This window comes from Lepidochelys kempii, chromosome 1 (assembly GCF_965140265.1).
Source record: "Lepidochelys kempii isolate rLepKem1 chromosome 1, rLepKem1.hap2, whole genome shotgun sequence".
Taxonomy (NCBI): Eukaryota; Metazoa; Chordata; order Testudines; family Cheloniidae; genus Lepidochelys; species Lepidochelys kempii.
In genome coordinates this window covers 213517875-213544208 of record NC_133256.1, presented here as the reverse complement: position 1 = coordinate 213544208, position 26334 = coordinate 213517875, and the positions used below count along the sequence as shown (strand labels likewise).

At 44.0% G+C, this 26334-nt stretch overlaps 1 protein-coding gene across 8 annotated transcripts; it reads left to right on the top strand.

Annotated features, from left to right (window-relative positions):
• Positions 1 to 6171: 6171 nt before the first annotated feature.
• On the top strand, positions 6172 to 26073 carry LOC140898748 (C-type lectin domain family 12 member B-like). 8 transcript variants are annotated; one of them, XM_073313111.1, is made up of 7 exons: positions 6172 to 6378; positions 16458 to 16556; positions 17401 to 17544; positions 21352 to 21430; positions 23697 to 23815; positions 24554 to 24667; positions 25697 to 26073. In XM_073313111.1, the coding sequence occupies exons 1-6, from the start codon at positions 6288 to 6290 to the stop codon at positions 24664 to 24666; spliced, it is 645 nt and encodes a 214-aa protein (XP_073169212.1). In that variant the 5' UTR covers positions 6172 to 6287; the 3' UTR covers position 24667; positions 25697 to 26073. The 8 variants fall into 8 exon arrangements, with proteins under 8 accessions (XP_073169212.1, XP_073169202.1, XP_073169172.1 ...); XM_073313101.1 differs by having other exon boundaries at positions 24848 to 26073; XM_073313071.1 differs by having other exon boundaries at positions 21352 to 21506.
• The last annotated feature ends 261 nt before the right edge of the window (positions 26074 to 26334 follow it).

Genomic DNA, 26334 nt, shown 5'->3' with positions numbered 1-26334 from the left:
TGGGAGCTTTGATTCCGGATGTCCGCTCCCCCTCCCTAGATCAGACAGAGTAGAGGTCACCCTGGTATGGTCACCAACCCAGGGCTCTTACTGACATGATCTACTCTTGAATACATTTGTTTCTTGATTAAATGAACTTTAACCCAGGGCCCCAATTCTCTTTTCATTAATGTTTACACAAACAAAACAGCAGGATCATAAAAGGAAGAGGAAAGTAACGTGAACAATGCTGAAGAGAAGTGCAGTCCAGCAGTTGCAAACATTGTCATGAATACATTTACACTTTTTGTTAGTGATGACAATTATAATTCTGAAAAAGCCACTTCCAGTAGATATGGGGATCTCAAGGATTAGGGCATATGCATAACACTCATGCTGTGGCAATTTACACTCTGTGGGTCAAATTTTCAAGGGTTTCTTTGCAACACTTGAGTCTGGAAACCTGATTTCAAAAATAAAGTTAGACTCTGCAGAATCTGAATATACCACAAAGGCCACCAAATACATCAAGTGGGCCAGTTCCAGTCCATGGGCCAGTGTTCAATGTACCTGAACGACAGTACACATCTTCCTCAAATAAACAACAACAGGAAAATACATGCCATGTCACATGAGATGTACTCCATTCCATTCATACATCCTCCTGGCGACTCTAAGGAAAACCGGGAAAACCGAGAAGTCTGCTGCTTGCCAGGGGCTAAGATTCGTGATGTGACGGAGAGACTGCCGAGACTCATCAAGCCCTCGGATCGCTACCCCTTCCTGCTTCTCCACGTGGGCACCAATGATACTGCCAAGAATGACCTTGAGCGGATCACTGCGGACTATGTGGCTCTAGGAAGAAGAATAAAGGAGTTGGAGGCGCAAGTGGTGTTCTCGTCCATCCTCCCCGTGGAAGGAAAAGGCCTAGGTAGGGAGCGTCGAATCGTGGAAGTCAACGAATGGCTACGCAGATGGTGTCGGAGAGAAGGCTTTGGTTTCTTTGACCATGGGATGGTGTTCCATGAAGGAGGAGTGCTGGGTAGAGACGGGCTCCATCTTACGAAGAGAGGGAAGAGCATCTTTGCCAGCAGGCTGGCTAACCTAGTGAGGAGGGCTTTAAACTAGGTTCACCGGGGGAAGGAGACCAAAGCCCTGAGGTAAGTGGGAAAGCGGGATACCGGGAGGAAGCACAGGCAGGAATGTCTGTGAGGGGAGGGCTCCTGCCTCATACTGGCAATGAGGGGCGATCAACAGGTTATCTCAAGTGCTTATATACAAATGCACAAAGCCTTGGAAACAAGCAGGGAGAACTGGAGGTCCTGGTGATGTCAAGGAACTATGACGTGATCGGAATAACAGAGACTTGGTGGGATAACTCATATGACTGGAGTACTGTCATGGATGGTTATAAACTGTTCAGGAAGGACAGGCAGGGCAGAAAAGGTGGGGGAGTAGCGCTGTATGTAAGGGAGCAGTATGACTGCTCAGAGCTCCGGTACGAAACTGCAGAAAAACCTGAGTGTCTCTGGATTAAGTTTAGAAGTGTGTGCAACAAGAGTGATGTAGTGGTGGGAGTCTGCTATAGACCACCGGACCAGGGGGATGAGGTGGATGAGGCTTTCTTCCGGCAGCTCACGGAAGCTACTAGATCGCATGCCCTGATTCTCATGGGTGACTTTAATTTTCCTGATATCTGCTGGGAGAGCAATACAGCGGTGCATAGACAATCCAGGAAGTTTTTGGAAAGTGTAGGGGACAATTTCCTGGTGCAAGTGCTAGAGGAGCCAACTAGGGGGGGTGCTTTTCTTGACCTGCTGCTCACAAACCGGGTAGAATTAGTGGGGGAAGCAAAAGTGGATGGGAATCTGGGAGGCAGTGACCATGAGTTGGTTGAGTTCAGGATCCTGACGCAGGGAACAAAGGTAAGCAGCAGGATACGGACCCTGGACTTCAGGAAAGCAGACTTCGACTCCCTCAGGGAACGGATGGCCAGGATCCCCTGGGGGACTAACTTGAAGGGGAAAGGAGTCCAGGAGAGCTGGCTGTATTTCAAGGAATCCCTGTTGAGGTTACAGGGACAAACCATCCCGATGAGTCGAAAGAATAGTAAATATGGCAGGCGACCAACTTGGCTTAATGGTGAAATCCTAGCGGATCTTAAACATAAAAAAGAAGCTTACAAGAAGTGGAAGGTTGGACATATGACCAGGGAAGAGTATAAAAATATTGCTCGGGCATGTAGGAATGTTATCAGGAGGGCCAAATCGCACCTGGAGCTGCAGCTAGCCAGAGATGTCAAGAGTAACAAGAAGGGTTTCTTCAGGTATGTTGGCAACAAGAAGAAAGCCAAGGAATGTGTGGGCCCCTTACTGAATGAGGGAGGCAACCTAGTGACAGAGGATGTGGAAAAAGCTAATGTACTCAATGCTTTTTTTGCCTCTGTTTTCACTAACAAGGTCAGCTCCCAGACTGCTGCGCTGGGCATCACAAAATGCGGAAGAGATGGCCAGCCCTCTGTGGAGATAGAGGCTGTTAGGGACTATTTAGAAAAGCTGGACGTGCACAAGTCCATGGGGCCGGACGAGTTGCATCCGAGAGTGCTGAAGGAATTGGCGGCTGTGATTGCAGAGCCACTGGCCATTATCTTTGAAAACTCGTGGCGAACCGGGGAAGTCCCGGATGACTGGAAAAAGGCTAATGTAGTGCCAATCTTTAAAAAAGGGAAGAAGGAAGATCCTGGGAACTACAGGCCAGTCAGCCTCACCTCAGTCCCTGGAAAAATCATGGAGCAGGTCCTCAAGGAATCAATCCTGAAGCACTTGCATGAGAGGAAAGTGATCAGGAACAGCCAGCATGGATTCACCAAGGGAAGGTCATGCCTGACTAATCTAATCGCCTTTTATGATGAGATTACTGGTTCTGTGGATGAAGGGAAAGCAGTGGATGTATTGTTTCTTGACTTTAGCAAAGCTTTTGACACGGTCTCCCATAGTATTCTTGTCTGCAAGTTAAGGAAGTATGGGCTGGATGAATGCACCATAAGGTGGGTAGAAAGCTGGCTAAATTGTCGGGCTCAACGGGTAGTGATCAATGGCTCCATGTCTAGTTGGCAGCCAGTATCAAGTGGAGTGCCCCAGGGGTCGGTCCTGGGGCCGGTTTTATTCAATATCTTCATAAATGATCTGGAGGATGGTGTGGATTGCACTCTCAGCAAATTTGCGGATGATACTAAACTGGGAGGAGTGGTAGATACGCTGGAGGGGAGGGATAGGATACAGAAGGACCTAGACAAATTGGAGGATTGGGCCAAAAGGAATCTGATGAGGTTCAATAAGGATAAGTGCAGGGTCCTGCACTTAGGACGGAAGAACCCAATGCACAGCTACAGACTAGGGACCGAATGGCTAGGCAGCAGTTCTGCAGAAAAGGACCTAGGGGTGACAGTGGACGAGAAGCTGGATATGAGTCAGCAGTGTGCCCTTGTTGCCAAGAAGGCCAATGGCATTTTGGGATGTATAAGTAGGGGCATAGCGAGCAGATCGAGGGACGTGATCGTTCCCCTCTATTCGACATTGGTGAGGCCTCATCTGGAGTACTGTGTCCAGTTTTGGGCCCCACACTTCAAGAAGGATGTGGATAAATTGGAGAGAGTCCAGCGAAGGGCAACAAAAATGATTAGGGGACTGGAACACATGAGTTATGAGGAGAGGCTGAGGGAGCTGGGATTGTTTAGCCTGCAGAAGAGAAGAATGAGGGGGGATTTGATAGCTGCTTTCAACTACCTGAAAGGGGGTTCCAAAGAGGATGGCTCTAGACTGTTCTCAATGGTAGCAGATGACAGAACGAGGAGTAATGGTCTCAAGTTGCAGTGGGGGAGGTTTAGATTGGATATTAGGAAAAACTTTTTCACTAAGAGGGTGGTGAAACACTGGAATGCGTTACCTAGGGAGGTGGTAGAATCTCCTTCCTTAGAGGTTTTTAAGGTCAGGCTTGACAAAGCCCTGGCTGGGATGATTTAACTGGGAATTGGTCCTGCTTTGAGCAGGGGGTTGGACTAGATGACCTTCTGGGGTCCCTTCCAACCCTGATATTCTATGATTCTATGATTCTATGATTCTAAGCAGCAGAAACTTTGTATTAAAAGTGAGTGTGTCCCAGTACAGGGAATCTTCTGATTGCTGCATTGGTACAAATCAGGTTCTTTGTAGCAAGGAGGGGATTGTGGAGGAGAACAACAATGAATACTCATCCTTAATCTGTCTTTTCTGTAACAACATGGCAGAGTCTTAAAAGGGGGCCATTTTTAGACTCTGGTCTCTGATCTTCCATCCTTGTCTTTTTTGGCTTAAAGTGAGGGGGAATGAAGAAATCCACTCATAAAACTTCTGATGGCTTGTCTAGTATGGTCTTCCCAGGAGAACTGCACTGTACCAATTGGGTATGAAGTACCATTTGTATGTCCAATGTTCATTGTTTATCCAGAAGGCATAGTGTGTGCATGTGGCTTTTGACACCATAACGTTCATTTCCATTCATTCAGTTCTGATTTTCCAGGTATTTTCAGATTACACTGTCTAGCTTGTGGGTAGATGATGCTTTCATGTGCCTAAATTTCAATTTCATCTCATGTCATTCCGAACAATAAGGTTCTACTGGAAAACCATTTGGTGGAGATTTTCAAAGCAGTCTAGGGAATTTAAAGACATACATTTGAATGGAAGATGTGTAACTAAATCCTCCTAGATCAACATGAAAATCTCAGGTGTTATTATTCTGTACTGAGAGAGATGTGGGTTAAGATGTAATCAGCAAGTCCATTATAATTTATCTTTGCTACACAGGACTAAATTTCCAAAAGCGCAGTTTTACTTTGAAAGGTGAATATAAAAAGACATCTTCTTATGGAATGTACCTGCTTCCTGTGGATATTTAAAGCCATGCTCTTGGCCTTAGGAATAGAAACAAGTTGTTGATTTTTTGTCCTGTTCACTCTGCAGAGACAGACCAGCCCTGGGAAAGGGAGTTGGATTTCATCCCTTTAGAGCAGACATGCACTTTAAAGTATCATGTACCTCCAACTTCCTCATCTTAATATCTGTTTGTATATAAATAACTTCATCATTTCACTTTCCCAGTGACTTCAGTAAAGTTATTGTATGATCACCCAACTAACTAACTAACTAAATAAAATAAACACCACACCCTTATGTTGGTGGGATAGTGATAACTCCCAGTGTTGGTCCCACTCTGTTAATTGCATCACCTGTGCTCAGAAAGAGAATTGGCCTATACCTCTGAAAGCTCTGAATCCAGAGACTTTGTTCCCAGATGGCTGTCACTAGCCTTGCTGCTGAAGGAAGAGAGAAGCAAAGATGCTTGTGCTTCAAGCAGAAGAGGTAAGTGCTGAAGAAGGAACTAACTTCTTCTCCTACACATAGTTTACTTTTTGTTCTCCAAACTGCAGTTTTGATGATGTTGCAAATCCTCACTGAAGCTACTTTGTTAGGTTCTCGGGGATAGATGAGGTATAAGAACCTGGACAGTGTCCTGCATAATATCTCATATTGTCTATATTTTCTCATCTGTAACTTGCTGAATATTTTAAACCTCACTTCTTTAAGGAAACCATAATACCTGCTGGAGTGAATTCCTCTTGGAGAAAATTACTGTTAGATGCTTTCTCAGAGAAGGTTAACTCTCTTCTTACTGGAAAGAGGAAATATGGATGTGAGTGGCAGTGTAAATGTGAGTCAAGAGCTACAAGAGGGGCAGAGTTCTCAGCTCACAAATGGTGACTGTCAAGGGGCCCCTGATTTGGGTGGAACCTCAGCATAGGTCATGCCCCCTTTTTTTGCTTAACTGTCAGGGAGTACAAAGCAAACCACAGACACTGGCTGTGTAGGCCATCTGGCTTGCTGGGAAGTATAGGCAGAGAACTTTGCAGTCTGGAAAAACCCCTATCTGCAGGGAGAGAGATGGAATTCTCTGCCGAAGGGCTGTGTTTTCTTCAGATTTTGCAAAGAGAAATAAGTGGAGGGCAGATGAGTCAGAAGGGAGGTAGAGGAAGAAAGAGAGGGGGACAATTCCTCAGTCAAAGGGGAACATTTCTCTTTTGTAACATCCTGTCAGAGGAAGTTCTGGGCCACTCTGCTCTGATATCCGGGTTGCATCATTTGTATCTACCAATGCATTAAAAAAGGAGCCCTCTCTAAAACAGCAGATCTTGCTCCTTGCTCAAAAGCTGCAGAGCCTGAAACATGCTATAACTGTTTGATTTGAAATTTAAGCTTCCCTCTTCACCAGCTATGACAGAGGAAATAACATATGCGAATCTGGAATTTAATAAATCGTATGCACTGGAAAATGTCCCAAAGCCTGACGCTCCTGAGGAAAAAGGTACAATCTCTATGGGGCTTTTTAGTTATTGTGCTAAAAGTAGCTGGGCTGGGAAGTGCTCTCAACCTAATCTTAGGCAGAGTGGGCCAAATTTGATCCTCTAACTCTACTCTTGGTAGAGTCACACCAGTGGTGAATTTGTCCTGTTTTATTGTCATTATTAATTAACAGAAGTGTGGAAGCATGCACATTGGTGTTCAAAGCGTGAGGGAGATGCTGTCTCTACCCTGAAGATTTTCTTATGTAGGGAACCAATCCTGGAAACACTAACTGCTGAGAGTAATACTTTTTGCCATGAGTAGTCCTATTCACTTGGATAGATTACCCATAGGAATGAGCAGTATGCCAGGTAATAAGTGTTTGTGGGATCAGGCTCTAGAGAACAGTTTGACACGCTAGAGAAGATATTGTGTCATCAGTTCATAATCATTTCTGCAGAATCATCCATGGCACGATGCAGCCTAGATTAGGATTTTAAAATTCTCAAACTCTGGTCCATGGGGAGGAGAAGATCTTTGTTTGCTTTCATGGTTAACCTGCTCCAGGTTGCATCTTTCTCATGGGAGATTGTAACATTTGGTGACAAATTATAACTCGAGTTTCTGGAGCAGAGTGTTTGTGTTGTCTCCATGTGAGGGGGTGAACACAGCCAGAGAAGAGGGAAACACTTTAAACAGTCAACGCTGCATTTTCAAAAAGAGACCAAGGTGACATTAGAAAGCGGAAGAAAAAACCCTCAAAAGCCAAACCCCAGTTCGTGGAACCTTTTCACAAAACAATGAATGAGAGTTTATTTAATCAAAACACGTACAAATCAGGAAATTGGTTTGCTGTGGCCTCCTGACCAATTCAACCACAGAGCCCCCGTGCTGTTCTCTGCAGCAGAGTAATTGAAATAGAAAACTACTTCCCTTTTCTGGTTAACTGTCAAAGAGGACAAAGCGTTTTGCCTTCAGGCTCAAGCTGGGGGCTGTAGCTTGGTAGGGAAGGTGGAAGGTTTTTTCATCTTTACATTCAAATACATGTCAGATTATTTAGCAGTTTTGCCATTTTTCTGAAAGTAGCAATCACCAAACAGCATCAGTGTGTTCTCAGCCCTGATTCCTGGCTGAGGCAGAGGAGCACACAGCATGATTCAGGAGGGGAATGTGCAAAGTAGCTTTAAGCCACCTTTGTGTTATTCCTGATCCTGGGCCAGCTATGCTTCAGTCCAGTCCTCTGGTACCAATTAGAGCAGTCTGAAGGCTGCTCCAACTTGCTCCAGTTGCTAGTGATCATAAATGACCATTGGAGCAGCTAGGGATCACCTAAGTTCAGGAAAGCCCCAGCTGTGCCTTCTTTTCTGGAGCCACTATTTTATACCAGCCATAAGGAGGAGAGTTAGCATCAGAGCAAATACACAGGTATGATCCTCCTGGGCCGGCTATGCCGCTGTGTCCCAGAGGTGCTGTGCATAGGGGTCATAGCACAGTTAAGGATCTGGGCCATTTAAGGATTGTAAAGTGCCCAGAACCTTGGCTGGAAAAACAAAGAGAAACAAAGAAATCCTGTTTCTGATACTGACCAATGTCGAAGGCTTTAGAGGAAGATTTCAAAGTCAGGCCCCAGGAGGATGTTGTAAGCAGACACACAGATCTTTCAGTGCTCTCTGGACATACACTGATTGCAGCCAGCTTCTTTGAAGCATCTTTTGAGGAGGGCATTGCCACTCTTTGGGTCTATTCTGTTCCCTCATTCCCAACCCAGCCTCCTCTGACATTTAAAGTGAACTTCCTTTTCTTTGGAGTGCCCAGGAAAGGCAGTGTCCACTGACACTTACTATAACCACTTCCAGGAACTTGACTGTGTTCTGTCTTTCTAGCAATCTAATTGAATTGAATTCAGTGGGGTTAGTCCTCATTTGCACCAGTCCCTGTGGGAGGAGAAGTGGAGCCATATTTATTTTCAATAAAAGCAAAGTTTATTTTGCCTCCAGTAGAGAGTAAAGAGAAAAACCACAAAGTAAATAGAAGGGGCCAGATCCTCAGTTGTGCCAAAGCTCTATTCAGTGCAGCTGAGAAAGGAGGGGATAAAGGAGAGCTGAAGCCACATGTGCTGATTCTGAGGTCAATGGGGCTGGCCTATTCCTTAGTGTAATTTATAGCAGCCTCGGACATTCTCTAAATTATGCCTGTCTGCAACAGTCCCCAAGGGGCTGCCTCATAGTGGTGATCACTGAAATTCAGGGGCACTCTGGCAAAGGGGGCTAGACTTTGGGTTGAGGTTGGCCACTGAGGCAGGTGCGAGTCCCCAAACCTGCTGTTAACCTCCCCGGAAGGGGGTAAGTCTGGAGTAGTGGGCACTGCTGGAGGGCAGTGTCCTGAAGTGGATAGATAAATAAAATAAATAAAATAAACACCACGCCCTTATGTTGGTGGTATAGTGATAACTCCCACTGTTGGTCCCACTCTGTTAATTGCATCACCTGTGCTCAGAAAGAGAATTGGCCTATATCTCTGAAAGGTCTCTCAATGCAGACTCTTTCTTCCCAAGTGGCTGTCACTAGCCATGTTGCTGATAGGAAGAGAGAGAAGCAAAGATGCTTGTGCTACAAGCAGAAGAGGTAAGTGCTAAAGAGGGAACTAACTTCTTCTCCTATGCATAGTTTACTTTTTATTCTCCAAAGTGACATTTTGGTGATAATGCAACTCCTCACTGAAGCTACTTTGTTAGATGTTCACATACCACAGGGATAGGTGAGGTATAAGAATCTGGACAGTGTCCTGCATAATATCTCATATTGTCTATATTTTCTCATCTGTAACTTGCTTAATTTTTTAAGCATCACTTCTTTAAGGAAACAACAATGTCTGCTGGAGTGAATTCCTCTTGGAGAAAATTACTGTTGGATGCTTTCTCAGAGAAGGTTAACTCTCTTCTTACTTGGACAGAGGAAATATGGATGTGAGTGGCAGTGTAAATGTGAGTCAAGAGCTACAAGAGGGGCAGAGTTCTCAGCTCACAAAGGATGACTGTCATGGGGCCCCTGATTTGGGTGGAACCTCAGCATAGGTCATGCCCCCTTTTTTTGATTAACTGTCAGGGAGCACAAAACAAACCACAGACACTGGCTGTGTAGGTCATCTGGCTTGCTGGGAAGTGTAGGCAGAGAACTGTGCAGCCTGGAAAAAAACCCTATCTGCAGGGAGAGAGACGGAATTCTCTGCCGAATTTAAACACAAATTTAAAGGTTGGGACACTCGGAATTTTGGTTAATAACTAAAATAATTTCAGAGAGTGTTTTCTTCTTTGATCAGTCCAAATGAATTACCTGTACTTGCAAACACTTAAGCACATCAGTAATTCACCTGGGCTATTCATTTGAGTAAAGATAATATTGTGCAAAGCATTTGTAGAATTGGGCTCTATTGGAACACAGGTTAACATTTGGATAATTTAAATTTAATTTTCCTTCTCTATGTTTCTAACAACTGAGATGATGAAAATGTTAATGTCTATAATATTTTTCAGTTAATTGGAGGGAGAAACAAAACAAACCCCATATTATGGCCTGATTCTCAGTCACCCTAAGGCTGGTTTACACCAATCTGAAAGTGCAAAGACATCTTAAAGTAGGTGTAAATTTCATCCACACTCACTTAAAGATCCTTTACACTGCCAGAGTGGTGTAAGGTGGTCCTACTGTAAATGAGAATCAGTCCTATTTCTGTTAGCAATTCATATTGTGACATCATTTACAATCTGCTCCTGATCCACATGTTGTAGCCCTTGTTTCATTTCACAATGGTGTACGTCCCACATCTGCATCCCCACATCTAATTTAAACTCTCTGGAATCTCTCAGTATCACTGAGTACTTGACCACCTCCCCAAAGGAGTCTGTTTCTGTGTCTCAGTTGCTTTGGCTGTTACAAAACTTGCCCTAATGCTGTATGGTCAGGAGCAGTGGGAATCCCTGTGGCCCACAGAAATACAGTGGATCTCTCTGGTGCACCAGATAACACACCTGGTGCTCTGTCTGCTAGGAGGGTGCAGCATGCACTGTCTTCCAAGGCTAGCCAGTTCCTTCCCTCCTTCCTGTCCCCTTTCAGAGCCTTACACTACAGGGTGTGCTAGAAAGGAGCAGTCACTGCACTGAGAAGAGTGCAGGGTCTACAATTTTTGCTGGCCCTTATGGAGGAGGCACAAAAGCCAGCACACATGTTGCATCCTCCTTTTACCTTCTTGTGCAGCCTCAAAACCTGTCCCTTTGCCTGAACTTTTCCTTGTGTCAAAGACTATCCCCTTAGGCCTAGACAAGCAAGATTCCAGGAATGTTAATAAAGCTGAAGTCTCACATATCAGAGCACAAGCAGTGGTTCCCAGGCATTGGCCCCGATCCCTGGAGCACTCCTTGCTCTTTCTGACCTGAGCTGGTAGAAACCAGGTGCCAGATGATGTACATTGGACTATAAATCAATTATCAATACACTGATTTATACCAGCCAAGGATCTGGGCCCAAGTACCTGGACTTGGGCTTCTGCATGGTCACATTGAACTCTAACTCCTGGGGACAGAACCTAGTCTCTGGAGCACTCTCAGCACCCTGTGGCAAGCGACAAGGACTGAGAATTGATCCCAAGCCTGCTGCTGGACTGTGCAGAGTACTAACCCCTACGACATGCATCTGGTCATAACAGAACATGACCATAATGCTGTGAAAATCCTGTATTCATCCCCACATATGAATCCTGACCCTGCAGTTCTGCAGAAACAAGTTGCCTCTTTAAAAACCAAAGCACAGAATTTACACAGACAGATGTTGCAAAGAGAAATAAGTGGTGGGTAGATGGGTGAGAAGGGAGGCAGAGGAAGAAAGAGAGGGGGACTGTTCCTCAGTCAAAAGGGAACATTTCTCTTTTGTAACATCCTGTCATAGGAAGTTCTGGGCCACTCTGCTCTGACATCCAGGTTGCATCATTTGTATCTACCAATGCATTAAAAAGGAGCCCTCTCTAAAATGACAGATATTGTTCCTCACTCATCTGCTGCAGAACCTTGAATGTGCCTTAACTTTTTGACTTGAAATATAAGCTTCCCTCTTCACCAGCTATGACAGAGGAAATAACATATGCGGATCTGGAATTTAATAAACCTTATGCACTGGAAAATATCCCAAAACCTGCCGCTCCTGAGGAAAAAGGTACAATCTCTAAGGAGCTTTTTTGGTTATTGTGCTTAAATTAGCTGGACTGGGAAGTACTGTCAACCTAATCTTAGGCAGAATGGGCCAAATTCACTCCTCTAAATCCATGACTGTCAGTAGAGTTACACCAGTGGTGAATTTCTCCTTTTGTTTTATTGTCATTATTAATTAACAGAAGCACAGAAGCATGCACTGTGCAGTTCAAAGCATGGAGGGAGATGTTGTCCCTCCCCTGCATATTTGTATAATGTAAGGATCCCTGCAAACACTAACTGCTGAGAGCACTTTCTACCATGAGTAATCCTATTGACTTGAATGGGACTACCCATGGGAGTGACCAGTGTGCAAGGTAGTGTTTGTGGGATCAGGTTCTAGAGTAGAGTTTGAGAGTCTAGAGGACATATTGTGCCATCCATGGGGATTTTGGCAGAATCAACAATGGCAGGATATTGCCCTAGATTAGGATTTTATAGTTGTCAAACTCTGGTCTATGGGGGAAATAGGATCTTAGTTCTCTTTCATTTTTGACCTGCTTCCTTCTCACGGGAGGTTGTAACATTTGGTGACAAATGATAACTCACTTTCACAGTATAGAGCGTTTGTGATGTCTCCATGCGAGAGGGTGAACAGAGCCAGAGAAGAGGGAAATACTTTAAATAGTCAAAGGTCCTTTTAAAAAAGAGACCATGGGAATATTTGTAAATGCAAGAATTAAAAAAAAAGGCTCAAAACACAAACTCTGTTTCACAGAGCCTTTTTCTGAAACAATGAACGAGAGATTAGTTAAATACAAAACTCTCCAGACAGAACTTTTGTTTGCTCTGGCTCCCTGACCAGTTTGGACCTCAGAGCCCCAGGCTGATCTCTGCAGAAGGGCTTGCATTCAGCTAGGGAAACCTCAGATCCCGAGTGAATCAAACTGAAACCACTTCCTTTTTTCCTTATCTGTCAGAGACCACATGTGATGCTGTCAGGCTCCAGCTTGGGGCTGTACCTCGGTAGGGAAGGTGGTAGGTTATTTTGCCTTTACATTCAGATAAATGCCAGATTATTTAGCAGTTTTGTCATTTTTAGGAAAGTAGCAATCACCAGACGGCATCAGTGTGTTACAGGCCCCGATTCCTGGTTCAGGCAGAGGAGCACACAGCATGATTCAGTAGGGGAATGTGCAAGAATGTCTGGAAACCATCTTTGTTCTATCCCCAATCCTGGGCCAATTGTGCTCTAAGCCAGTCCTCTGGAATCAGTTAGAGCACTCTGAAGGCTGTTCCAACTTTGCTGCAGGTGCTCGTGACCATAAATGGTCATTGGAGGAGGAGCAGTTGGGGATCACCGGTTCAGGGAAACCCCAGTGGTGTCTTCTTTTCTGGAGCCACCGGTTTACACCAGCCATAGGGAAGGAAGTTAGCATCAGAGCTATTACACTGGTGTTACCCTCCTGTGCCAGCTATGCCACAGTGTCCCAGAGGTGCTGTGCATAGGGGTCACAGCAGAGTTAAGGATCTGGGCCATTTAAGTATTCAAAAGTGCCCAGAACCTGGGCTGACAGGCAAAGAAAGAAATCCTGTTTCTGACACTGACCAGTGTCAAAGATTTCAGAAGAAGACATAATAGTCTGCCCCCAGGAACGTGTTGTAAGAAGGCACACAGGTTTCTCAGTGCTCTCTGGACACACATTGATTGTAGCCAGATTCTTTGCAGCATCTTTTGAGGAGGGCAGTGCAACAGTTCAGAGATGGACCTGTTGCAAGTTGTGCAGCCAGCTCATCTGGTGAGGAGGGAGTGGTCGGGGGGGATGAGGGGGAGGCTCACAGGACAGGGGCCTGATGGAGAGGTCCAGAGAGCTGGGGGGAAGGGCAGGCAGGGAGAACCCTCCTGAATAACCCACTCGAGGAAGGCCTGAGAGACAGGCAGAAAGGCTGCCTTCACCTCCTGGTGTATACAAAAGGAAGTATTTCTTCACGCAATGCAGAGTTAACCTGTGGAACTCTTTGCCAGGGGATTTTGTGAAGGCCAAGACTATAACAGGGTTAAAAAAAGAACTAGATAAATTCATGGAGCACAGGTCCATCAAAGGCTATTATCCAGGATGGTCAGGGATAGTGTCCCTAGCCTCTGTTTGCCAGACGCTGGGACTGGGCAGCCGGGGATGGATCACTTGATGATTACCTGTTCCGTTCATTCCCTCTGGGGCTGCTGGCATTGCCACTGTTGGAAGACAGGATACTGGGCTAGATGGACCTTTGGACTGACCTCGTATGGCTGCTCTTATACACCGTCGAACTTGAGGGATGGAGAGCCCCATGTGCTGGCCAAGCGACAGGGGTCCAATTGTTTTACTCCAGGAGGTCTCCCCGATTCTGGTGATACCTGTCAGGACCAACTTCTGGCTCACCAAGGGGGACTCCGCCACCTGTACACTGAGCTGGGGGTTGTGTAGCAGAGGTTCTGCAAAGAGGTCCTCCTTCCTGGCGGCCACCATGGACCTGGTCATCAAGTCCAGCTTCCAGGTCCTGAGGATGTCCCAGTAGAAGACCGGCAACTCAGACAGGTCTTGCAGAAGACCCCTCAGATGGAGGTAGAAGAGCTGAAGGTTGTATCAGAGCCCTCAGAGATGGTGGAGGAAGGCGTGCACCAGAAAACTCTACACTGGAGTACCTGCACCATAAAGGAGTCTCTGCAGGGCCTAAAGGTGGTAGACATGGACCTTACTGCGAAGGCAGGGCAGGTCCTGTCCACCCTCTCCCAGGAGGAGACTCAGGACCCCCACAGAGACCCAGTGCAGCTTCAGCCAAAAGAACTCCAAAATTTTCTTCTGGAGTCAGGCCAGGATACCTGGGGGCTGGCTTAGGGTGTTGATCCGGTGCCAGAGCATCCCCATCCTCTGTAAAGTAAGGGAAAGAACCCTAGTTAGTCAGCTTCACACCTGGGAGTGATTAACTAATTGTCTCCTGCCCAGAAGAGGCAGAGCTAGCTAGGCTTTAAAAGTAGACTGAGGGAGCTCAGCTGGGGGAAGAAACTGCAGAGGAGGCAGGTCTCTCTGGCAGAAAGAAGTCATGGGATAAGTTTTAACAGATAGGGTACAATGGCGGAAGAACAATACAGGATCAGGTTAGGCTTCTGCAGGGGAAGCCCTGTGTAAAGGCCAACAAGGGTCTGTGCTGACCATCTGTAGCCCTTGCAGTGGAAGAGAGTCTGTTGGAAACTTGTGTAGCTGCAGCCCTTTCCAAGCAGACCTTTCACCATTTCTGAGTCTGCCCTATCAGAAGCTGGCTCAGTGTCTTTGTGGGTATGTGGGAACCAAGGAGGAAGGAAGGAAGGAAGGAAGGAAGGAAGGAAGGAAGGAAGGAAGGAAGGAAGGAAGGAAGGAAGAAGAACAAAGCAGCAAAATAAGGCATTTCCAGAATGCAGAGCTTTTAGTCACTGAATTCATTATTAGTTTTCATAGATTCCAAGACAGATAGGACCATTATGAGCATCTAGTCTGACCTCTTGCATCTAGTCTGACCTCTTACATAGCACAGGCCATAGAACTTTCCAAAAATAATTCCTAGAACAAATCTTTTAGGTCATGTCTACGCTATGACTTATGTCGTTCAGGGGTGTGAAAAAACCACTCCCTGAACAACATAAGTTTTGCCAGCATAAGTGGTAGTGTGCACAGTGCTATGTCAGCGGGAGAGATTCTCCCGCGGACATAGTTACCACCACTGATGGAGGTGTTTTTATTAAGTTGACAGGAGAGCACTCTCCCCTTGGCATAGAGCAGTTACACGATCAATCTTGCAACGGCGCAGCTGCATCGGCACAGACGTAAGCTCGCTAGTGTAGACACGGCTTTGGAAAAACATCCAATCTTCACTTAAAAATTGTCAGTGATGGAGTATCCACCACACCCCTGGGTAAATTGTTCCAACAGTTAATTACTCTCACCATTAAAAATTTACACTTTATTCCCAGTCTGAATTTGTCTAGCTTCAACTTTCAGGCTTTGGATCGTGTTATACCTCTCTCTGAAAGATTAAAGAGTCCATTATTAAATACTTGTTCCCCATGGAGGTACTTATAGATTATAATCAAGTCACCCCTTAGTTAAAATAAAGAGATTTTGCTCCTTGATTCTATAACTATAAGACATGTTTTCTAATCCTTTAATTATTCTCATGGCTCTTCTCTGAACCCTCTCCAATTTATCAACATTCTTCTTGAACTGTGAGCACCAGAACTGGACATAGTATTCCATCAGCAGTCACACCAGTTTCTGTTTAACATTCTCCAGAGATACAAGTGGAATGGGAAAGAGTGTACTCACCATATGATGAGACGGCATCATCTGCTTTCCCCCCAAATACAGCACAGAAATATATATTAGCATGTCTGCCTTTTTTGCATTATTATTGGTAATTCTATCATATCCATCTATCAATGGACCAATACCATTGTCAGGATTCTTTTTGTTCCTAATATATTTTAAAAACTCCTTCTTATTGTTCTTATTTCTGCTGCCCTAGATAGCTCCCTGTGTCCTTTGACTTCCCTTATCAATTTTCTACAATTCCTAATTTCTGATTTATATTAATTCCCCTTTATTCCATTTGCTATGTATTTAATTATTATTATTTTTTACAGCTGCCTTTAATTCTACTCTAAACTAGTTTTTTTTTTTAAACTTAGCACAGCCTTCTTCCTCAATTGTGGGCTTATGGCATTGGGGACATCTAGTAAGGTGTTGTTTAAAGATTCCCAATTATCGTTCAATTTTTTTCTGATTAAATTCTTCCTCCCAGCTGGTTTGGATGTGGTTTATAATTGTTTTCAGCATTGTGAAATTGGCCCCACTAAAGCACCAATTATATATATTACTGGTCTGGACTTTTTTCTGCTGTTTCTGCAGGGCGCCCCACTTCATCCCCCACATGGCGTCTGGCTGCCCTGACTTTCCTCACATTGTGCTTGGCATTGCTGGTAGGGCTATTAGCCCTGGGGATTGTGTGTAAGTATCAATACTTTTTTATTTGGTGAATTTGATACAGGTATCTATCCATCCCCTGTAGTCTGAAGTTGTTGATTTAACCATCACACAGGTACAGCATGAGCAGTGGTAATGCAAGCTTCCCAGATACACTATCACCCCTTAAGGACAGGTTTCAGAGTAGCAGCCGTGTTTCAGCTGTAGCTCATGAAAGCTCATGCTCAAATAAATTGGTTAGTCTCTAAGGTGCCACTAGTCCTCCTGTTCTTATCACCCATTAATGTACTTTACCTTGGTTGAGCTCCAGAGTAGTGTTATTGCTGCAAGTGACAATTTCTGGAGCCCACTCACTCCTTAACCTCTCTACTTAAATTGCCAAAGGGAAGCCTTTTGGTGACACCAAGTTATGATGCTCTTTTTTGTGATATGGAAACCAGTCCCATGAGGAACTGGGTGACATCCACTAATTCATTTCACACTGAACACTTATAAGGTGGGGATGTTTTTCAGTTACTATTGACCTGCGCTGGATATCAATTGGTGACAAAAAGGTGAAAGGCTTTGTATCTCATTAAAAAGCCAGCTCATTTTATTTAAAATTTATTTTAAAATAGAAAAATTACACTAAACCTGTAATGCCAATACTAAAGGTTACTACCCAAAACAAGGCACAAAATTTAAACCAGACGAATAGAATAACCAAAAATTTAAAAAAAAACAGATGACTGGCACCAGACTCCTTGTTGTTTTTGTGGATACAGACTAACACGGCTACCCCCGGATACAAAAATTAAAAGAGGACAATGACAGGAATAATTTTTATTAATAAATTATAAGAATACAAAATGCTTTTTGTGAATTTCAGTTTTTCAGGTTTCCAGTGACTTCCAGAAACAGATTGGAAACCTCAAGCAAAACCAGGAAACTCTGCAAACAAGTTCCTCAAAAAGGCTGCAAGACATGAAAGACAATTTGTGTCTGAAAGGGGAAGAAAAAAATAAGAATAATGGTAAATAGGATTGTTATGCAAATGGACTCCTGTCCTTTATTCCAGAATAGATACAGGTTGGGCAATGGTTGTACAATTTCATCTATTCTCTTCCAATTACACCCCATTAAATGACCTCTATACTTGCACTGAAAAGGACGATCACTAATTGTATGCAATTAGCAGAGAGGTGAGGTACAAGGGAATTCCTCCTTCATGAGCCATTCAGCCCTTGTTTTCTCTGTTCAAATGGCTAAGAAAGCAAATAATTAATGCCAGTTATTATTGTGCTTTTGTGATGCTGACACCTTCCTCCTAGTAACTGAACTGGTACTATCTGACTGATTTCACATGGGCCATAAAACAGTATCAGATAGTAACTGTCCACTAGTGATGTTGCTTAGTGGTCTGTATAACAGCTTGGAAGATTAAGGATCAACTTTCATTCAGTTCCTCTAAGACTGGGTCATGAAGTGTGAAAGAAGCAGCATGTTCAGAGTCTGGAGAAGCAGGAATGCTTTATATCACTCAGCAATAGAGCTGGGCAACTGTTTTTTTTTTTTTTTTTTGAATAGTAAATCATCAAAGGGGTGTCCAAAACTACTCGTCAACTTAGGTTGAAGTCAGACAAACTAAAAAATAACGAAAAAAATGAAAAAGTCAAATAAAAAAGTTTATTCTTATTTATTTATATCTGTCCAGAAAGTATAAGAGGACTGGACAAGTATTTCCCAAATTGTTTTGGCAAAAAAAAATAAAATAAAAAAATCAGGCTAGATAAACACAAGAATTTAGGTGCCATTCACAAAAGCAGAGTGATTCACAAAAGCAGAGCATGACTGGGAGAATGATTACAGTTTAGGTGCTAGGGCCCTCACCTGTGATGATGTCCCTGCTCCAAATATTTTTAAATTATTTATACAAAGTGGAATGGCTTCCACAAAATAGACTAAGAGAACCTCATCCAAGAATAGCCTCTAGCTCACTCTCCTGGGATAGAGGAGATAGAGGTTCATATCAATGCATCGGCGAAGGAAACCCAAATATCCCCTCCAAATGAATGCCCTACCTGCCGAGGTAAGGGTTCTAAGAGGGCCTCCTCCTCTGGCCATTTTCTCAATCTAGTCCTTTAAAAATGTCTGGAAACAAAACATTGTGGGATGAAGGAAACATTTTGTTCAACCCCAAACTGACTCTTTAGCAAATTTTTTCCATTGCGTTGATATTTTTCTAAACTAACAACATTCCATTTCTAAATGAATAGTTTCATTTTTAAATGTGGTTTCATTTAACATCAAGGAAATTTTTTTCAATTTTTCATTTCAGCGAGAAAATGAAAAAAACCCACCTCTGATTGGAAACTTACCATTTTTTTCAGATATTTTTGTTCAGTCCCTCATCTAAAAAAAAATGGTTTGGTTAGCTCTACTTTGCACTGCCCTCTTTGGCTAATTAAGGAGCAATATTGATTGGCTTCTAACGTGGATTCACTATGGAACCTCAAGGGTGGAGTACACGAGTTGCTTGCAAAACACTAGAAAAATAAGCAGAGCTGGAAAGATCATCAGAGTCTTTCATTGTGATGCCCAGTATCTCAGGGAGATGGGAAAAGTGATTTATTTCTGACCCTGGCTCTAGTGCCTAAGGTTACCAGTGGTCTGAGACTGGGGAAGAGGGATTGATAATCATTTTATAAATAGATCCTTAAGCACAATGGTTCACCAGTGGAAAACATGAACACATTTTGTTTTTGAAAAGGACAATGGAGTTTCATTTTCACCAGCACTAGTTTTGATCATATTGGAAGAGCAAGAAATTTTCACATGCCTCCAGTAATGTCCCCTCTCTCTGAAACTGGAACTTAACACAGAGCATGAATGGGCTTTTCTAATCTAGCATCATCTATGGAAGGAAGGTCTTCAGCAAAGCAGACGCTACTTTTATAAAGAGAAGGATCTCTGTGGAACAGCCCTTATGTGAACATTGAGTTAGTGTGGTTTTTCCAGAACTGTGCAGAAGGAATAATTGGGACAGTGCTTTCGGAAAGTCAGGTCTGTTTGTGGGTGTAGAGATTTTGGGAGGGCTATTCTGTAAGTCTGGTGTCCCCACTGGGGCAGAGTTCAGATGACAGTGTGTATTCTGCATTGTATGGTGGTTGCTCTAGTAGGATGTGTGTTCCTAGGTTGAGGCATAGAGCAGAGGTTCTCAAACTGTGGTCTGCGGACCATCAGTGGTCTGCGAGCTCCATTCAGGTGGTCCACAGATACTTTCCTCTAAGGTGCGCGCCTGGGCAGCCACACACAAGAGAACGAAGGGCCACTCACCTAATTAGTGGAGCCTCTGCAAATTTCAAGTGGTCTGTGAAAAAAACCACTGGAGTAGAGGATATGCCCTGTTAGATGCCCTGACCTTTAACCACCTTGCTTTTATGATTTTTGCCTTAGGTATGTTATGTATGAACTATCCTTTAAAGATAGTATAGGAGCAGATTCTCCTTTACACTGCTATGGGAGCCATTTACACTCCCTTTAAAGCACCATTACGTTGTCAGAGTGGTCTAAAGGGGCCTTACATAAAGGACATTCAGATTCATAATAATGTTATCAATTAAGATGGAAAAAGTCTTGATCCTGGTAGTTCATACCGTCTCCATCCCCATTCTCATTCTCTGGCCGCTGCAAGATTGTTCACTAAAAAAAAAAGTGGCCTCTTTGCTGAGTCACAGCAGATTTCAGGGCCTGGTAGGGTCAGTTTTCCATTGGAAGAGAAATTAATCATGAGGAGTCTGGGTATTCTTAGTGCAAGTGGTTTCTTTACACTAGATACACCTGGAACAGAGGTGGTCACAAACAGCATACAGGCAATCCTTGCTTTCAGGAATCTCAGCCCACACATTAATGTCTGGGTCCCAGCAGGCAACTCTGTCCCAGAAATAAACTGTAGTTACAAAGATTAAGGGAAAGAGCAAATTCTCTTGCTGCTTGTAACAGCTTTATAAAAAAGAACCTGAATCACAAACCTAACAACAAAAAGAAAAGAAGTACTTGTGGCACCTTAGAGACTAACCAATTTATTTGAGCATGAGCTTTCGTGAGCTACAGCTCACTTCATCGGATGCATACTGTGGAAAATACAGAAGATGTTTTTATACACACAAACCATGAAAAAATGGGTGTTTATCACTACAACAGGTTTTCTCTCCCCCCACCCTACTCTCCTGCTGGTAATAGCTTATCTAAAGTGATCACTCTCCTTACATTTTTTCATGGTTTGTGTGTATAAAAACATCTTCTGTATTTTCCACAGTATGCATCTGATGAAGTGAGCTGTAACTCACGAAAGCTTATGCTCTAATAAATTGGTTAGTCTCTAAGGTGCCACAAGTACTCCATTTCTTTTTGCAAATACAGACTAGCACAGCTGTTACTCTGAAACCTAACAACAATACAGCATCTCTTCAGAGACTGCACACTGCTCTCATGCTGAGGAGCAGAACTTGTAAGACTATGTGTAGAAGCTCGATCTGGTGATTCCTGATATAACAACGTTCTCTGCTGCTGGGTTCAACACAGTTTCTACCTCTTCAGCAATGCAAAATCCAGCCCTTCTCAATGGAGATCGTATCATACTTTAAAAGAACTGAGACTCAGCAGATCATTTCACACAGGCTAGTGATAATCCCGGGCTTGGCCCGTGGAGGATCAGTGCCATATACATGACAGCTCTGCAACTTCTATGTGCATCTTTCCAGTCAATGGCAGTAGCCCTTGTATTCTAAATTGAACTGCTTAGGATGAGAAACAAAGACAATTTCTCTCTCTTTTTTAGGACCAAATTGTACACTCTGCCCTGCAAACTGGCAATGGATGGGAGGTGACACCTGCTTCTACATTTCAAGAGAGAAAAGGTCCTGGAAGCAGAGTCAAAAATTCTGTTCCTTACAGAATTCAACCCTTCTCATGCTACAAGACATGGAGAAGCTGGTAGAGCTCCTACCCAAGCCTCTTTTATTTTATCTGGATGTAAATTTCTCATAAGCCACCCAAGACAGAAAATGCAGTTTGGTTACTACAGCTCTATTGCCTCCTATCTACAGGGTGTGGTACATTGCAGTGAACAGTGCCTTTGTCAGACACTGGATAAATAGCTTGTGGAACTTACCACCATAGGATATTTTTAAAGCAAAGAGTAGATGTGAGTCTCTCAGATCCTGCTGTGGTTATGAACAATGGGTTTTCCACACAGAGCACTGCCTTCTGGGTGCTTTAAGGAGTAGGTTGATCAGTTCTATGTGGATAACACTTGTCCTGCTCTTCTGGCTGCTAGAGGGGTTCAAGGGCAGGATTTCCACACTTCCACATCAGATGGGCAGAGAGAGAGCAGGATTCACTTCTTCATTTACAATGTGGTAAAGTCGACATAAAATGTTAGCAATCTGATCTGGTAGATGTTTACACCCATGTAAATGACAACAGAAGGCACAGGACAATTGGGAATTAGGCCCCTATTGTCAGGCCAAGTCATGGGTGGCCTGTGGGCCTGGAGTGAGCTACTCAATACTGGGGCTGAAGGTCAGAGATCAATCCGGGGCCAGGCCAGCTCAAAAGCACACAGTCAGATACTGTTACCAGATTGAGTGTGTGAGGCAACAGTCTGGGTCAGGTTGGGCCACGGTCTTTCACTGAGGTCAGCAATCATCTTAAACCGAAGACAGTAAATCAGGGCCGGGAGCCAAGCATAGGTTGAGAGCTGGGAGCGTGGGATAAAGACAACATGCACTGAGGAGCAGCAAGGCAGAATCAACAGCAGAAGTCCACCAAAGCTCTGTTATTGCTCAGACAACTTCCAGAAACAACTGTACTTCTAGCTGCCGTATGCAATGCAAGGGATGATTCGAATTTGCTGTCTAAAGCCCTATGCGGGTTTTGTCCAAGCTCCCTGGTAGCTAACTTCTTCTGCCATGGACTGTCACAAAGCAACTGAGGCCAGCTGAGTAGGTAGAATTAACCACTGCTAAGTTCAAATGCCTGGGGATGGAGAGACAGGGCATTCTAGTGAAGGAACCTGGAGTCTGGAATTCACTTCCTGTGCTGCTACAAAAAAAACATAATTTGTGGATCTTTAGGGCATGGAGCTGATCCCATGCCTTTCTTCAGGCTGTTGCTTATTGGAATTGGAGTTCAGTTGTTTGGTCTAAAGTTTATAACTGGATTGGGCATAGAGTTCTATTGTTTTTGACTTTTTGTTTAAAAGTCATATGTTCTACTAACTGGAGCACATGAATTCAGAGACTTTATATGGAAGCATTTTCTAAATTACAAAATAAAGAAATCCACCTTGCATTGGTGCGTGGACAAGGTAGCAGCTTTTCTAACTCTAATTTCTGTCGTTTTATGAAACTAGAAATAATATTTATCATAAATATTTCTTGTCAGTTTTCCCAACTATTATATGTTGTATCATATGTCAGCATCTGTCAGATTTCTAAAAGATTAAGACATGAGTTCATAGAAATTGTCCATCTTTGCATTTAGTTCAAATATTCTTTTATTCCGAGATTACCAAAGCATTTAGGCCCACATATTTAAAGGTATTTAGCTGCTTACGTGCTCAACTTTGCAATGCTGAACTGATTAGGAAACGATATCTCATTTTCAAACACATTTAGGCTCCGAAGTGCCCAAGTCACTTTTGAAAATGAGGATTAGGCTCCTAAATTAGTTAGGTGTTGCAAAGCTGAGCATAGTTATGCCTAAATACCTTTAAAAATGTGGCCGTTAGGGCAGATTTGTAAAGGTGTTTATGCACCTAAAGATGTAGATAGACACCTAATGAGATTTTCTGAAGCACCCAGGCATCTATCTCCCATTGATTTTAATGGGTGTTAGGCACTTTAGAAAAATCCCACTCGGTGCTTATCTGCATAAATACCTTTTAAAAATCTGACTCACTTCAATGGTGACTTTTATATCTGTCCTGCAACATTTCAATAATCTGAGACACTTGAACAGTCCTGTAATACAAATCCGGGATATATCATCACATCAGGAAGGGTGGACGCCATAGCTTTGGCTGGGAGTTCTCTCCCATCACTAATGTACATTAGTGGGGTTTTTTTAAAGGTAAGAATATGAGTTCTTTATTTAAGTAATGTTGTTGTGATTTCCTCACAGAATCATGTACCTCCAAGACAGATTAGAGACTATTACTGGTTTGGATTATCATGTAAATCTGAAGGGAACGGCTGGCATTGGGAGGACGGCTCAGCTTTTTCAGCACAGAGAACTGATTGGTAATGAATATTTAGGGCCTGATTGTGGCCCATTCCAGGACCCCTGCAGGAGAGAAGCATAAGGCGCCCCCTTACTCTCCTGTGCTGCCTACCTGTGTTCTGACAGAGACGCACAGGGACAATAACAGCCTTTGTGAGCTGCTAATCTCCGTTCTGCACAGGGCAGGGCGGGAGTGGGCAAACAAGGCTGGAGACTTGGCACTGGCCATGCGGAGCACTGGCTGGCACAGCTGAGCTGGCAGGAAGGGGCAGAAATCCAAACCAGTTGTAGGGCAGCTGTGCATTATTTACCCCCTAAGGAAACTGGCGAAGACACGAGGGTCCTGAACACACGCATAGAATGCACATGTCAGGACACAGTAAAACGATGCCTCATTTTCTAGGATGACAGTCTGTGTGCTACACCCTTAACCACTAGAGTCATTTTTTAAAGAGACCATTGTTTGCTCTGGGTTTCCAACCTTTTGCGTAAGGAGGTTTTTGCAGACAGAGACCTCCCCAGTGCCCAGCTACAGGCCACCGTCCTTTTCCAGGAGCAGCAGCAGCAGCACACAGTGAATACTAGCTTCTGTAGCAGCTCGCTCACGGTGCCTTCACCCTATTCTTAAAGGGGCAGTTCCCATTCCTCTTATGATACGATTTATGTCACCATTAACACAGATCTATACAATAATGAACAAATATTCAAAATTACTAAACACAAACAATGTTAATCTATTTCTAAAACATCTATTTCAGGGACCGCGGATGTGGATACGATCAATGTGCACGCCTATATGACAGGAAAATGTATAAAGATGACTGCTCACAGGAGCACTTATGGATCTGTGAGAAAGCAGCTGTCCAGCTGAGGTAAAGAAACATCACCAGAAGGAACACTGGCTCCATCAGTATGATGGGACATATACTCAGTGCATTTTGTTTTCTTGTGAGGTTTTTATACTTTTTTTCAGAATTTTCAGAGTGGGGATTAAAATCGGCGTTCTATTATATGCTACACCAGAACTTCTTGTTTCTTTCCCTCCACACTAGGGTTCAGTTATGAAAATCAAGACAATAACTGGAAAGAGTCTTAGGAAGTCACTTGCAAAAATAAGCTACTGTCAGCATCAAAATACCACTGCCATGCACCAGAGAGAACACAAAATCCATCAGTGCAGTTCTGACATGTGTAACAGACGCCAGATTGAAACTGGGAACTTCAGGCATAGCATGGAACCGGAGAAACTGGAAATAAACCCTGAGTTCCAACTTGAAATAATTTTTTTCTAAGTTTCATCACACTTCAGTTATTTCCCTCAGACAACCATAAACTAAAGGCTTGCCTACACTACAAAATTAAGTCAACTTAAGTGAAGTCAATGTACAGCCAACACAGTAATTAAAGTGGTGGGTTCACGTCCACACTATGTCCCATCTGTCGGTGGGACATGCCCCGACTAGGAGTGGTTCCACTGACTGAGGTAGGGGATTGTGGGACACTGACAGCTGCAGTTCAGCAGCCCTGGGGCTGACAGCCTCAACTGTCAGCCTCCCCTCCCCTCTCGCCCCCCGCTCCAGTGCTGACAGCCCAAGCTGTCAGCCAGGGGCCAGGCTCACAGCTGGAGCCCTCCCCCTGGCCCGGGTGCTGACAGCTCCAGCTAGTGCCTGGTGACAGCTCGGGCTGTCAGCACCAGGGTGGGGGGAGCTTCAGCTGTCAGCCCTACTCAGGGCTGACAGACAACAGGTGATGTAAATAACTCAGTGTCTACATGGACACTGCGCTGCTCTAACGACACCGACCTAAGGACAACACCTCTATTGAGGTGGAGTTATTGTTATAAAAAAGTGCTTATATGCTATTTTATATGAATGTTCAATAAGTTTGTTCTTATAACTTAGCATAAGTGATTAAAGTAGTTGAAGCCTAAGGCCGAGGTCAAGATGACCTGAGAGGAATGCTGAAGAAGCAGCTACAAAACCAGGAGAGACTGCCTGTTATCACCGAAGATAAAAAAGAATGCAAGGAGTAGGACTGACTGTCTCCTGGAGCAAATCCGGCACCCAGCAACGGACTGTCCACTCAGCAACAGAACTGTCCAATGGAAAAGAACAGAGACCCCTACTCAAATTGTGGGGCTGGACTTTGGACATGGGCGAGGACGGTGTTACCAACTGTAAAGGGTATAATTGCTTGCAATTTCTGAGGGGCAGGGTCCCTCTCCTGAGGCACCCAGCTCGAGCTGTATTTCTGTTAACTAATAAAAGACGCATATATAGATTAGACTCAGAAGTTAGAAGTTCGTGGGATCCTAGAGTCGAATCAAGCACCTAAATTGGTGAGAGCAAGGGCTAATTGTTTATTCCCCTAACAGTTTGGCCACCGCAGTAGGACTCTAGGCGACCATCATCGGGGCCTCTCGCCTCCATGATGATACTAAACTGGGAGGAGTGGTAGATACGCTGGAGGGGAGGGATAGGATACAGAAGGACCTAGACCAATTGGAAGATTGGGCCAAAAGGAATCTGATGAGGTTCAA

Bases quoted from the DNA above. Each gene is read 5' to 3' on its own strand.
- LOC140898748 (XM_073313122.1), top strand. From the start codon at position 6,288: ATGACAGAGGAAATAACATATGCGAATCTGGAATTTAATAAATCGTAT. The intron at 6,379-16,457 runs GTACAATCTCTA...CTGTTTCTGCAG, and splicing joins TGACGCTCCTGAGGAAAAAG to GGCGCCCCACTTCATCCCCC. The intron at 21,546-23,696 runs GTAAATTTCTCA...ATTTCCTCACAG, and splicing joins CTCTTTTATTTTATCTGGAT to AATCATGTACCTCCAAGACA.